Source organism: Prunus persica, chromosome G1 (assembly GCF_000346465.2).
Source record: "Prunus persica cultivar Lovell chromosome G1, Prunus_persica_NCBIv2, whole genome shotgun sequence".
NCBI classification, from domain to species: domain Eukaryota; kingdom Viridiplantae; phylum Streptophyta; class Magnoliopsida; order Rosales; family Rosaceae; genus Prunus; species Prunus persica.
The window spans coordinates 2,885,802-2,898,410 of record NC_034009.1 but is presented as its reverse complement, the minus strand read 5'-3'; the positions used below and the strand labels follow the sequence as shown (position 1 = coordinate 2,898,410).

The window sequence follows — 12,609 nt, the reverse complement described above, 5'->3', positions numbered from 1 at the left end:
ATAATTTAGAATTACAATATAGTATTAAATGCATTCTTTTTTTATTTAATTTCATATGGGTATAATTGAAAAATTAAACAAATTTTGTTTTACATTCTTACACAGACCAAACATGTGAAAGGAAATAAAGTGGTATTTCTTAGTTACTTTTCCAAGATTACCAAACATGGAAAAGGAATCTTCATTTCTCATCCTTTAGGAAATGACATGGAAAGTAATTTCCCCTAAAATCCGTTCTGTAAACCAAACGAGGTCTTACACAGTTACATCCTCAATTAATAAGGATCAAGTAACTAAAACAAGAGGCTCGAGTAAACAACTAACAGGAATGCTAGGAACCTTCTCTCTAACCTTATCTTTTGGACCTTCTCCCTTCTTCTCATGACAAGTGTCACTTTCCTTACACTTAAAACAATGTCATTAATGCATCACACAAATTAGTTTTTGTTTTCCAAATTTACTCTTATTGAATGTAATCAAATAAAAAATTAATACATTTAATAAGGGTAAATTTGAAAAACAAAAACTAACTTGTGTGATGCATTAATGATATTGTAAGCGCACTAATGAAATTTCCATTTTAAAAAAGTATATTATCTTCTTGGACATGGAAAATCTTTCTTATTTCTTTAAACTAATCTTTTTATGTGCTCATTGACCAAAAAAGAGAATTTTTGTGTGATCTTAGTAGTTGAAATTACTAGTTTGACTGTCTGAGGGATCCATTTAAATTTTTTTCAAAGGGACCGCATGTAGGTTCAATTCTTGTAAATGAACAAACACAATGAATCCAAACTGTTCCTAATGATAATCAAATGGACAAATGATTTTCAGTTTTTGTAGAAATGCTTCTTTAATATACATATATTATCTAAACTTTAGACGGTTCAAATCGTTAAACTAGATTGTGAAGTGACTCCAACAATGCGATTTCTTTCGATAACCCACGTACAAATTACAACTATACAAGTGAGTTGGGATTCTGTCACTTCACTATTCTAGCTACCCAGATGCCAGATAACACATTCTAATTATGTACCTTTGCACTCAACTTTTAGTCTTGGATAGTATAATACAATCCAGTTTAGTGCAGTTAATCTTATTAGAGTGTGATTCAATGCAATGTACCAAAGTACAACAAAAACATTACCAATATGAAAATAATTTATCCAATAACGGTGCTATTAGATTATAGCATATGCTTAGCTGGACCACTAAGAATAATGACATATCCATTAGGAAACTGTCCAGAATAATTGCCCAAAACAATGACTTTTGTTTTTGTTTTTGTTTTTTTTTTCGAAGTTTCTTCACCTAAACAATGACTATCACTGATACATATTCAATCCCTTGACTTCCGCCTGAAATGCTGCAAATCCTTTGACATGGGGCACCCTAAAAGCATTTCTCTGCAATCACTTTCCTTTTTGGCTTAGCTCCTTCTAAAAGCTCTCTTGCTAGTTATCACAAAAGGGATTTGCATGACAAGGCAGCCGAAAACAATGTCACCATCCAAAATCACATGAGGTCACATGTCCATATCCATACTTTGCTTTTTCGTTTGTGACTTGGGACCCTCTCACTTTACTATTGAAAACCCTAGGCTCCATGTCATGATATATATATATATATATATATATATGGATCTTAATCCTTCATCGTAATTCATGAGGTTTGTGGTTTCATATATGTACCCCTTGAAATGCCTTTTGGTTATTGTGTGACTTAATGCCCTAATGGAGACTTGTCATTAGTAGGATGGTGACCATGTCATTGCCCTCGTCCATATAAAAGAATGCAATATATGTCAACGGCTAATGTAACCAAAATAATCTGTCAGGACTCCAACAAATAGTTGGACTTTTTATGGTCTATACCAAAGTATTTGAAATAGGAAAATACTTTCCTCCTTCTCTTATAAGTAAGAACTCGTGTTTTGTTAATAATCCGATCAAGCAAATATATAATGTTAACTAAAACATTTCTAAATGAATTTAATATATACATGGGCAGAACTAACCCAAGGGCTGCCTTGGGCCGTAGCCTAGGGAAGGTTTTGGGGAAAAAAATAATTAAACATATATGGCCTAATATTTTAAACTAAAAAAAAAAATACAATTGCATATCCTACCACACAATAGCGGACCTATTAAGCATCTTTTATAGCCAGAAAAACTATTGTAGGTGCTTCAAATTGCCCTTTTGCTCAGCTGGTGGTGGTGCACTCTATGTATACAGATTACCTTATTTCCATTTTTAGCATTTAAGTAAATGTCTTTGTCCTTTTACTTTCATTTATTTTTATATTACTCCATTTACTTAAGTTTACAATGTAAATAAGGAAGGTTCCCCCCCTCTCCTCCCCCCTCCCCCCACACCCCCAAAAAAAAATTGGATTCAAATAAAAATACTAGAAAATCAAATTCCCACTAAATCAAAATATGAAAAATAGGTTTTAGTTAAATACGATTTAGGCTAAAAATGAAGGCTCATTAAGTCAATATATACTTCATACTAAAATCCCATAAAATCAAGTTTTCTTATTTGATGTGTAAGGGATAAAAGCCGCCAAAAATTAACTTGAGAAAATGATTATTCTGAAAAACTATTTTTTCATACTTAGTCAATATTTTTACATAAAATAATTTTTCATGTATGATATGAATGCATGAAGGGAACTAAGGTCAATCTAGGTAAAAAAAACCTTAGATGTTCAATCCCCAAAGAGTTTTAAACCTTTCAAAATTGCACATCGGTTAAAAAATTCATAGGTCCGCCAGTGCTACCACACCAATAGTCATAGTCAAAGGTCTTCCACATTTGTATTTGGTGTTAAAGTTTGTCCCAAACATCAATTTTAATCATTTTCCATTAACGTATTTCCAAAAGACAAGCATTTTTCTGAATAAAATTCACCCTTTCGTGAATAATATGGCTCTAATTCTATTTTTTCTTCTTGTGTTTACAACTAGCGTGATTTATATGATTTCATGTATATTTTTATTTCTAGAAAAACTATAGAAACTGTTAGTACCACCACAATAACTTTTGCTAGCTCACCCATTAAAAAATTCATGATTCTGCTCTTAAATATATAGTTATTATTACTCTTCCTCTAAGGATTTTCCTTTCTACAGTTCCAAATAACAAGATTCCATTTGAAAAAGTGCATTTAGAAGTAGATTAATATTCAACAACTTTCTATTACATTGTATTTCGCTCCATGAGGTAGTAGGTTAATTCAACAAAGCTTACAATAAGTAGGGTTTCATTCAATGTAGTAGCTGTAAAGCAGAAAATGTGGTTGACTTTAGTGACAATCCTGCTCTTTAAGGGACGTGACATTTTCTTTTCCTTCTAATTCCTTTTTATTTTATTGATTGGGGATATTAATTCATTATAAAATTGTGAGTGAGATTATCATTATTATTATTATTATTAAAATAACAATAATATTATATATTATTTACGACAAACTACTACTCAATAATGTACTAGAGACATGAAATGAGGCAGAGACAGCCCCACAACATGGTTTGTCCAACAACATTGGCAACTTGAATTGAGTGGAGGGTTCCCTTATAGCCAGGGCATCGTTATGGCCTATTTTCAGTAAATCAAAGTCTATGCGTTATAATTTGAACGCAGAGGGGAAGGAAGACTTTGGGAAGGCTATGGAATTTGTCACTTTTTTAAAGGAATAATTGAACATGACACAATTAATTTATCTTGGCATGTATTTTGATGGAGAAACGTCAACGGGGTCTAGGTCCTTGACTTATAAATTAGTAGTCTCAGATTCAAATTTTTTTCGCAGTGTGTGGGTATGTGAAAAAACCCTGCTCTCCTAATATCGATTGTATAACAAAAGAAAATCGGTGAAGAAACTAAACTAAACCAAGCCACTATGCTACGTAGATATGAGAACTAAACACAATTAACTGTTTCTCAAATATTTAAACCAGAACCGGCCCAATTCAAAATCATATTCTTCTGGCCGAACGGCAAGACAAATCCAAAAGGTTGTAGTTTAATTTCCTTGCCACATGTCGTTTTACATGGCTGACAACAACAACTACATGCTGCTGTCTTTGGGAAAATTCAATCCAAACGACATAAGAGAACAAAAAGGAAGGACAAAGAGAAATGAGAATTTCTGTAGCCCTCCATAGAAAGGGCCATGAGCTCAAAATGGGGTCGTCTGTGTCCCGTTGAATGGGGAGATTCAAGTCAAAAACATGGTAGATGTCCACATAAATGAAGTGGTTGTGACTTGTACAAAAATAAAACATTACATGTATCTTAGACATTACACATGCAAGAGCCAGAGCTTTGTGTTTGTTTGGGGCCTTTGGCTAATGAAAGAAAATACATACAAATATCCGTATGCTTTCTGAAACATTGGAAAGAAAATTGCAGAAAATCGTTATGAAGTTCAAATCCAACACACTTAACCTTAAACGTCTAAACGAGGTCGCTTTCAACATAAACACGGTACCAACACGAAAAGAAACACAAGCATTGAAAAACCCTGTATCGAAGTAGAGAAAGAAACTGAAGAAATATCCGACTATTTACTTAAAAGAAGTCATTCTTCCTTATACACAAATTACAGTTTGATACAGGTGCAAAAGTTGTGCTTGTTGATGTACAACTCTCTCTATCAGTTTTTACTTTATATTTTTGTTGAATGATTGGATTTGTTTTCATGTTATTAGCTGTTTTGTTGAGAGCCTCCTCCTTCAAACAGGAACAATCTGTCTTCTATGATGGGCATTATGGTATGGTGAGTTGGCGTTGGCCCATTACATACCATGGCATGGATGTGCGCTCAAGTGTATAGGTTCGAGAGGTCCAGTCAAATAATGTGGAAGAAAGAGAATCAAACTAAACAAGAAAGGAACTTTTGTCAAGTTCAATCAGATTCAATTTTTAGCACATAAATTTGACAGGTTTGGAAAATACTTCCCTCTTGTTATGTAAATAGAAACTTCTACATTCATGCTAATAGCAGTGTGACATGTGTGCAAAAGTTTTTCTTTTTGTATTTTTAATGAATTATTTTTGTATATGCATTAAATTGTGATTTGCAAAAAGGAGAAGTATCTTCTTATAACGGAGGCAAACAATATCCTCATATAAAATATTGATGAAGAAAGAAAGCATTTGTTGCTCAGATTTTCTCGATTGCATGTCATGAATGCATGTCATCTTTGCACATAGACTATGCTAATCTTCTCTGTATCGTTTTAATTTTATAGGATGTCCCGACTCCCAAAAGATTTTGCTTTACACTATTGAGAATTCTTTGACACTTATGCACACCCAGGATACCATTTATAGGACCATCCAAATAACATAAACAAGAGCATTTTTTCACAGTTTTTTTCTTGTTTATCTAGAAACTATGGGAGTTTGCCACTATCGTCAGCTGATTACATTATTGCCATAATTGAAAGCATAGTATAGCATGTCTTTATCATGATACAGAGACCATGATGGCATTTACGATCCTGTCTCCCTCAAATAACAAAATAGAGAAGGACAAGGGAAAAAAACAGCATGAACTGAAATACTGAGTCTAGAAGAACATTGGCAAAGCAGAAAATTCTAAGTTTCATAATTTGGAAGCCATATGATTTGATTATTAATGAATAGCAAAGTAGCTTACAGAAAATCCAAAAAGAGAGAAAAAAAAAATTTGAAGAGTAGCCTATAGATGCAGTTAGTCCTTTGCTTTATAAATAAAATCAATACCCAAAAGAAAAATAAATATAAAAAAAAAAAAAAGAAATGATGTAAACTTCATTTAATGCTACAAAATTTACTGTTACTAGATCACCGCTTGGGACACGCTTTTAATCCCTTGAAGCAGCAGATAAATAATGGGAAACTGAAACAGGGACCCAAGAGGGCATTTTCCTATTCCGAATCCCTGAGGCTTTCACTTGTCAGCCATATTTTCTTTTGGATAATAAACAAAACGTCGTCTCCATCCTGGTCTGAATCTATACTGGAGTCGGCTACTGCCACTGCTTCCCAGTGCAATGCCGTTAGGTACTTCTTAACGAAATCTACCACTGATTGTTTGTCACGGATGATTATGAAACCAGTAGGCCGGAGTATGCGATCCATCTCAAGCAACAGATCCTCAGCACTACATTCTTTCTTTTCTATGTCAGAGAATACAGTCCAAGCATGGAGTAAATCATAAGTGCGGGGGTATGTCGAATAGGCTTCACACCTGTCAAAGTAGACACTCCAGTTAATCACAATACAACAAATCCTAATGCAATCTGAATCTTCTTTTTATCCTAATAATCTCTAAGGCATGATTTTGGAAAATGAGAAAAAGATGTAAATCAATCATCTAACCGATTAACATGAAATAGGTTCACTGAGTTAGGAACATATGAAGACAAAGTTTCAAAGATTGTTTGCCGCTTGCAGTCACTAAGCCAAGTTAGATATTTTCTAACACCCTAAATGGATCTATATTGCTCACTAAGTCTAGAAAGGCAACAATACCCAACCTTACTTAACATGAAGGTTCTATAAAGTTCTATGACTCGAGGTGTAAAAAACATGATGGGAATTTAAATGGATATAATATTAAATGAGTTGTTTCATCAAAATGACATGCTTTACATATTTCCGTAACTTGATTTGCATACCAGCTGTGAACGGAGCCTATAAGGCCTCTGTCATATATCAGCTTAAGTGTATTTGGTCCATCTTCAGGGACAACATTCATCACCCAAACATCCTTGTCCTTCAGAGCAGCTGCAAACGACCCCATGTTTGATTTCATATCCATCACATTCCTCAGAGTGTTTGATTCGATCTTCGGACTCAAGAGATTCCAATAATTCTCAACTCTGTGTCGCCAAAGTTCCTGCACAATAAGAGCAATACCAAAGCAATGAAATCATTTAACATGTTTCTGAGTAGTACATCCATAAGGCAAACAGTGCAAAATTACAATCTAAAACGTGTAAACAGAGTGCTTGCAATTGTACCGTATCTTTTTCAAACATTTCATTTGAATAGCCAAAATCAGCAAGTCGAGGAGGAGGAGCTGTCAATCTAGCTGGCCAGGGGGCCAATCCACTCCCCTTTTCCCTATGGTCATCTGATTATGCCAAGAAAAAACATTGGTTAGCAGACAGATCCATCCATAGCCAGGTTAAATCTACTTGACAAGGCATCCCCATAAAATTATGAATGGTTTTTCCTTTAAATAGTTTGAAAACCAATGCTGCTTATGTTTAGGTATTCGTCAACAAGAAAATAATGACCTATATAGATGGGAAGGAAGACATTCACATAAATCTACAAAACAATATGGAAAACCGAAAAAAGAAAAAAGAAAAAGAAATCACTAGATCTTCAAAGCAGGTCATGAATAATGATGACAATGAAAATATCACCGCTAATTGTTATGACCAGATCTTTTTTGGCACCTCAAATTTGAGAGCCGTAGAAGACCAGTTTGTGTTAAGTGTTAAAAAAACATTTTCAGAGGTTTTGGGATCACAATCACAATCATGATTTCTGGAACACACAACAATCATATTAAAAAGAACCAAATCTAGGACAAAACAATAAAATGTAGAACAGTTCAAAAATATACTGTGCAGTGATAACAATTTCTTCGTTTTTTGTTTTTCTCAAACAGTGATGACAAATATAGTAACAAACAAACTTGTTTCCCATCCCAGGTGGCACACAGCCCATTTACTCTTAATTTCAATTTTTTTGTTCTCTTGTGTTGTCTAGAATCTAGATATCTAACCATAGTTATTTGAAGAAGTTATACAAGGACATTGCTATGAAGATCATTCCTGCATTCCTCATGTGCCCTTCGAGTCATTCCCGATGTTGATTTTGTCTATTTTTGGCATATAAACAACCAAATTATTGGAAATATGCCAGTATCACCTTAAATCGCACAACGATATTGCTAACCAAATAAAAGTTTATTCAAACCAGTTTCCGTTGATGTAAAAAATAAAACATACGAAGGAAACACTCACGATCAGAGTATGTTGAGATGCAAGCTTCCATTGGCACACCCCATACTGCATCTGGATCATCATCAGATCGGCAGAGAGGAGGTTGAGTACCAGGTTCTCTTTCCATATAACAGTCATTTGTTAGTGGTTTTTGCCAAATGACAGTTTGGTTCTTTTTTGCAGCTATTCTCCAACACATGCGTTCCACAAGGGCACTCATCTCTCTCCATATTTTAAGATCCTCCTCATCTTGTGCATATGCTTCTGGTGATGAGTATGCAAAGTAGCCTCCTGGTCGGAGCAACCTATCCAGCTCAAGAAGAAGGATCCCATCTCTTTGAAGCCAATCAATTCTACAACGGGAACAGTGGGCAAGTTCAAAGGATCTGCTTGGGTAAGGAAGCCTTTTGGTTCCTAGAACACCAAGATATGCTGGAATTCCTCTTTCTAAAGCAAATTGGATCTGGTTTTGATGCACATCATTGGGTGCCAAGGACATTGCCATGATATCGGACGATAGCAAATAGGCTCCAAAACTTGCAACTCCACAACCAACATCAAAAACTGTTCGTAACCTTCCTTCATTGTTTAAATTGTTTTTTGAAAAGTTGAGCATCTGCCAGTTGAAAACAACATAATCATTATTGCTTCATCCATGCAACACAAGATGTATAAAATGTACCAAAGGAGCTGAAATTCTAAATATGGAAATACAAGCACTCAATCAATAGGAAATGGGTATATAAAAGTTCGCAAGATCCTATACGGCCAAAGTAAAGTTGAAGTTCACAAAGATATTTAAAGAGATAATGTCAGCCACCAATACTTTTCTTGAAAAAGACAAAGTGGAAGCAATCTTACATTTGCAATTGAAGCAATATACTTATCGGCTCCATAGTGAAAATGTGTGCCTCCCCCAGGGAACACTATCTTTTCACCTTTTACAATCATCCAGTTCTGGTCAGATTTCTCTTGTGCAAGGTGAGTATGAGGTATGTTTACTTTCCATACTTCATCTCTGCTTTGGGGCCATTTGATTGGGACCTGTAGATGAAGTTAAGAACAGGAATGTTTACTATCAACATAATCTGGGAATAGAAGATAACTGCAAGAATAAGAAGATAATAAACACCAGTTTTTCTACTCAGCTTTAACACAACAATACCTTGTACCCTGGTGGAGGAGGAATCAAGCAATTGTACCGCCGTTCTGGAGCAGGGCAATGTCTCTCATAGTGCTCCATCAAAGACAGGTCCAGCTTCAGTCTCATTTGGTATATAAGATTTCTGTCTAAGCAGGGAATAAGTTCTGAATGCCGATCATCACAAACCTTTAAAAATCATGAGTAGACAAATGAAACAAGGACACTACATGTCAAACAAAACAGTCCAAAGCTTACAGGTTAAAATCAAATATTTTTGGAGGATTTTTTTCGTGGGGGAGGGGGAGGAGAAGAAGATACAGAGTTTAGCAATATAGAACTCACAGGGAAGCTCTTCACAATGACATCCTCCTCTCCATCTTCCTGCCCATATTTTGTTGAAGATTCATCCTGCTTGCTATCATTATCTTCATCCCCTCCCAAATAAGATGAACCGAGCTTTCTCCAGGATCTGCTACCATATTCTAGTGCTGATGCACCATGACTTTGAGAGCCAAAAATGGATCCATGATATACATACAGGAAACCAAGAAAGATTCCCAAAACACACAGAGATGTGATTATACGCTTCTTTTGAGACAGATCAGATCTCCCCCGCGTCATTTACGTAGTTTTGAAGTTCTTCTACCCAAAAATATCTGCTATGTAATTCTCTGTTGCAAATGCCAAGCGTTGCCTTTCCAAAGCTCTTATATGAAAGACAATGCCACAAATTTCTTAAAGATCCATTAGACTAGATACAATAAACCTGTAAAACAATACCAAACAACACCATCAAAAATTGCAGCCCATCCGGGCATAATAGGAGGTGCTAGTTCTGCTGTTGCATGCATACTCAGTTCAAAAGCTCAAGGAACAAAGGTGCAAAGAACAAACGAAAAGATATTCTTGCTCATTCTTGGCAATGAAAATCTTCAGAACGGAAATCAAGATACAATACTCAAGCAGTCCAGTAATCATACAAAACAAATTTAAATAATTAAGGGCACAGAGAAGAAAAAAAAAATTGGATCTTACCACTCAAACACCATCTATTAGAATCACAAAAAAAAAAAATTGTCAACTAACAGCTATTCCTAATCACCCCGGTAATGTCAAAATAAATGTAAAGTTGCTAATTTGCCTCACAAGAGTTGAAACGTCCAAGAAACACCCATGGACCATTAATTGATAAAGCGGGAAAAGCTACTTGATGCTAACCAGGTACAATTGTATCTGGTAAATTGGCAACTAAGCAATGAAAGAGCAATGAAAGTGATTGATCCAGCATAAGCAGAAAAAATATATATAAACGAAAATAGATGTTGGTCCATGTTTCTCCACTGCATTGAAAGGGAAACAATGACAACACTCAATGAAGTTTAACTCACAGATCCGGGACAAAAATTCAATTACATTTTGCATTATAGAATCTCCTCAACAACCCTTCACCCTTGCACTAAAAAAACTACCAAATTCATAACAGTAAGCATTAAAACCCACCAAATAAACCAAACCCAGAATGCAAATTCACCCAGATCCAGCAAAAGATCAATACTTTTTGCAAAGTGAAAATTGGAGCAAGAGCTTACTTGAGTTTTGATCGAATAACGAAGTGGGTAAGTCAGCCAGTGGTCCATAAAGATCCCTGCTTTAGTATGAAAGGATCCAAAGTGAGACGCTCTGGTACTTCCTTAAAAGGAAAGGGGAGGGAGGAGGCAAAAAAAGAAAGGAGGGAGATTAGATCTCAAGAGTTTTTGGGTTTTTTTAACTTATTCTATATTTGAGTCTGAGCCCAAGAGAAAGAGAGGCAAATAGTGTTCAACTGTTATGTCGATATCGTTGTGGTCCATACTTTCAATAAAAATTCATAAATGCAAAAGCTCACTTTCAGATTTAATCACAGACGGGGTAAATCTAATTCACAATTCATACTTGAATTATGAACTACATTTATGGCTGCCATTAAAGGGGAAAAATAACCCAAGTTGATCTTCAAAACTTCTGTTGTGTTGTGTTTATGGTCAAAACTACAGTCTTCTAAAGTTCTATTTAACTATATCTCTAGTTGGACAGCATGTATTAGATTTTAAATTCTAAACGTTTACCCCTAAATGACACCACAAAGAAAAATTGGTAGCATGACAGATCATAACAAGATCATAAAGACAAAAGGAAGAAAGTTTGGGATTAAAAAATATATATATATTATGGCAATTATGTGTAACTGTGGGATACTGTTTATCTTCTTGTCTATTAGGAGATACTCATCTTTTTTATGAATCACAATTTGACATATATACAAAAATAATTTATTAAAAATAAAAAATAAAAAAACTTATACACACATATGACATTACTATTTACAAAAATATAAAAACTCATACTTACATAAAAGGGTGGAAGTATTTTCCGTCGCTATGTGCTTGTAAAATTCTTATTGTATCGTAATAGGATTGTATGTATTTATGGAGTTGATCGAGATATATATGATATGACAGATGTTATGGACTAATTGAAATGAGATTTTAACGTACATAAAGACAAGCCTCACCGACACATCTGACAAAGACAACAATTAACAAATAACTATACTTGCCGCCAGAAGTCCAATCACTTCACTAGTTTTCTACCATTAAGCGACTTAAACCTCAATATATATTATTATTAATTAATTGGTTCGTTAATAATAATATATATTATAATGTATAATATATAAAAATAAGCTTACAACCAATTAATTAATTATTTAGTGTGACTTCTCTTCCAAAATATTAGAAGAGATCTTAAGTTAGAATTTTCTCTTTAAGAAAAAGTTATAAAAAAAATACCCTAAGCTTGCACATACAAAGTTTGACAATCTCTCTCTCTCTCAACTCCTTTGCTCTACGTTCTTCTCCTCTCAATACTTTAACACTTACTTTTCATTTATTTATGATAACAAGTAGTGTCCAAATTATCTTTGCCAGGTTTTAAATGATATATATATATATATGGTTATAAAATTGGAGAATTATGTGTTCTATTAACTGTTTAATGTTATTCTAAAGTTGAAAGAAATCTCAAGTTTGAATTTCCGTCGTTTATGTATTTTTTTTAATATAAATGATTGTCTAAATTATAGGATAGAGAGATTTTTCATACACATACAACTATGATGTTATAGGGGTTCAAACTTAAGACTTATGATTTGCAAGTTAAAGCCCCTTGCATTAGATTAGACCCTACTGGCAATAGAGAGAGAACTAATTCTCAGCTAAGATTGAATCTCCCTTGCTTGTTAGATTTTTAAAAAAAAAGTCTATATTTTTTGTTTACAAGCGATATTAGAAGATAAGAAAATAAACCTAAAACCTTATATACAGAGATAAATACTCTTAATTATTTAAGTTACAAATCCCAGCAAAATATATCTAATTCTTATCAACAAGAGAAGCTTATATCATGGTAAGC

At 34.2% G+C, this 12,609-nt stretch overlaps 1 protein-coding gene across 1 annotated transcript; it reads right to left on the bottom strand.

Annotated features, from left to right (window-relative positions):
• Positions 5,612–10,972, bottom strand: LOC18793270 (probable methyltransferase PMT3). Its single transcript, XM_007221939.2, has 8 exons — positions 10,749–10,972; positions 9,502–9,925; positions 9,181–9,345; positions 8,877–9,059; positions 8,037–8,631; positions 7,020–7,132; positions 6,675–6,895; positions 5,612–6,244 (listed from the first exon to the last, which is right to left on the bottom strand). Exons 2-8 carry the CDS (start codon positions 9,778–9,780, stop codon positions 5,923–5,925), a joined length of 1,878 nt encoding a protein of 625 aa, XP_007222001.1. The 5' UTR covers positions 9,781–9,925; positions 10,749–10,972; the 3' UTR covers positions 5,612–5,922.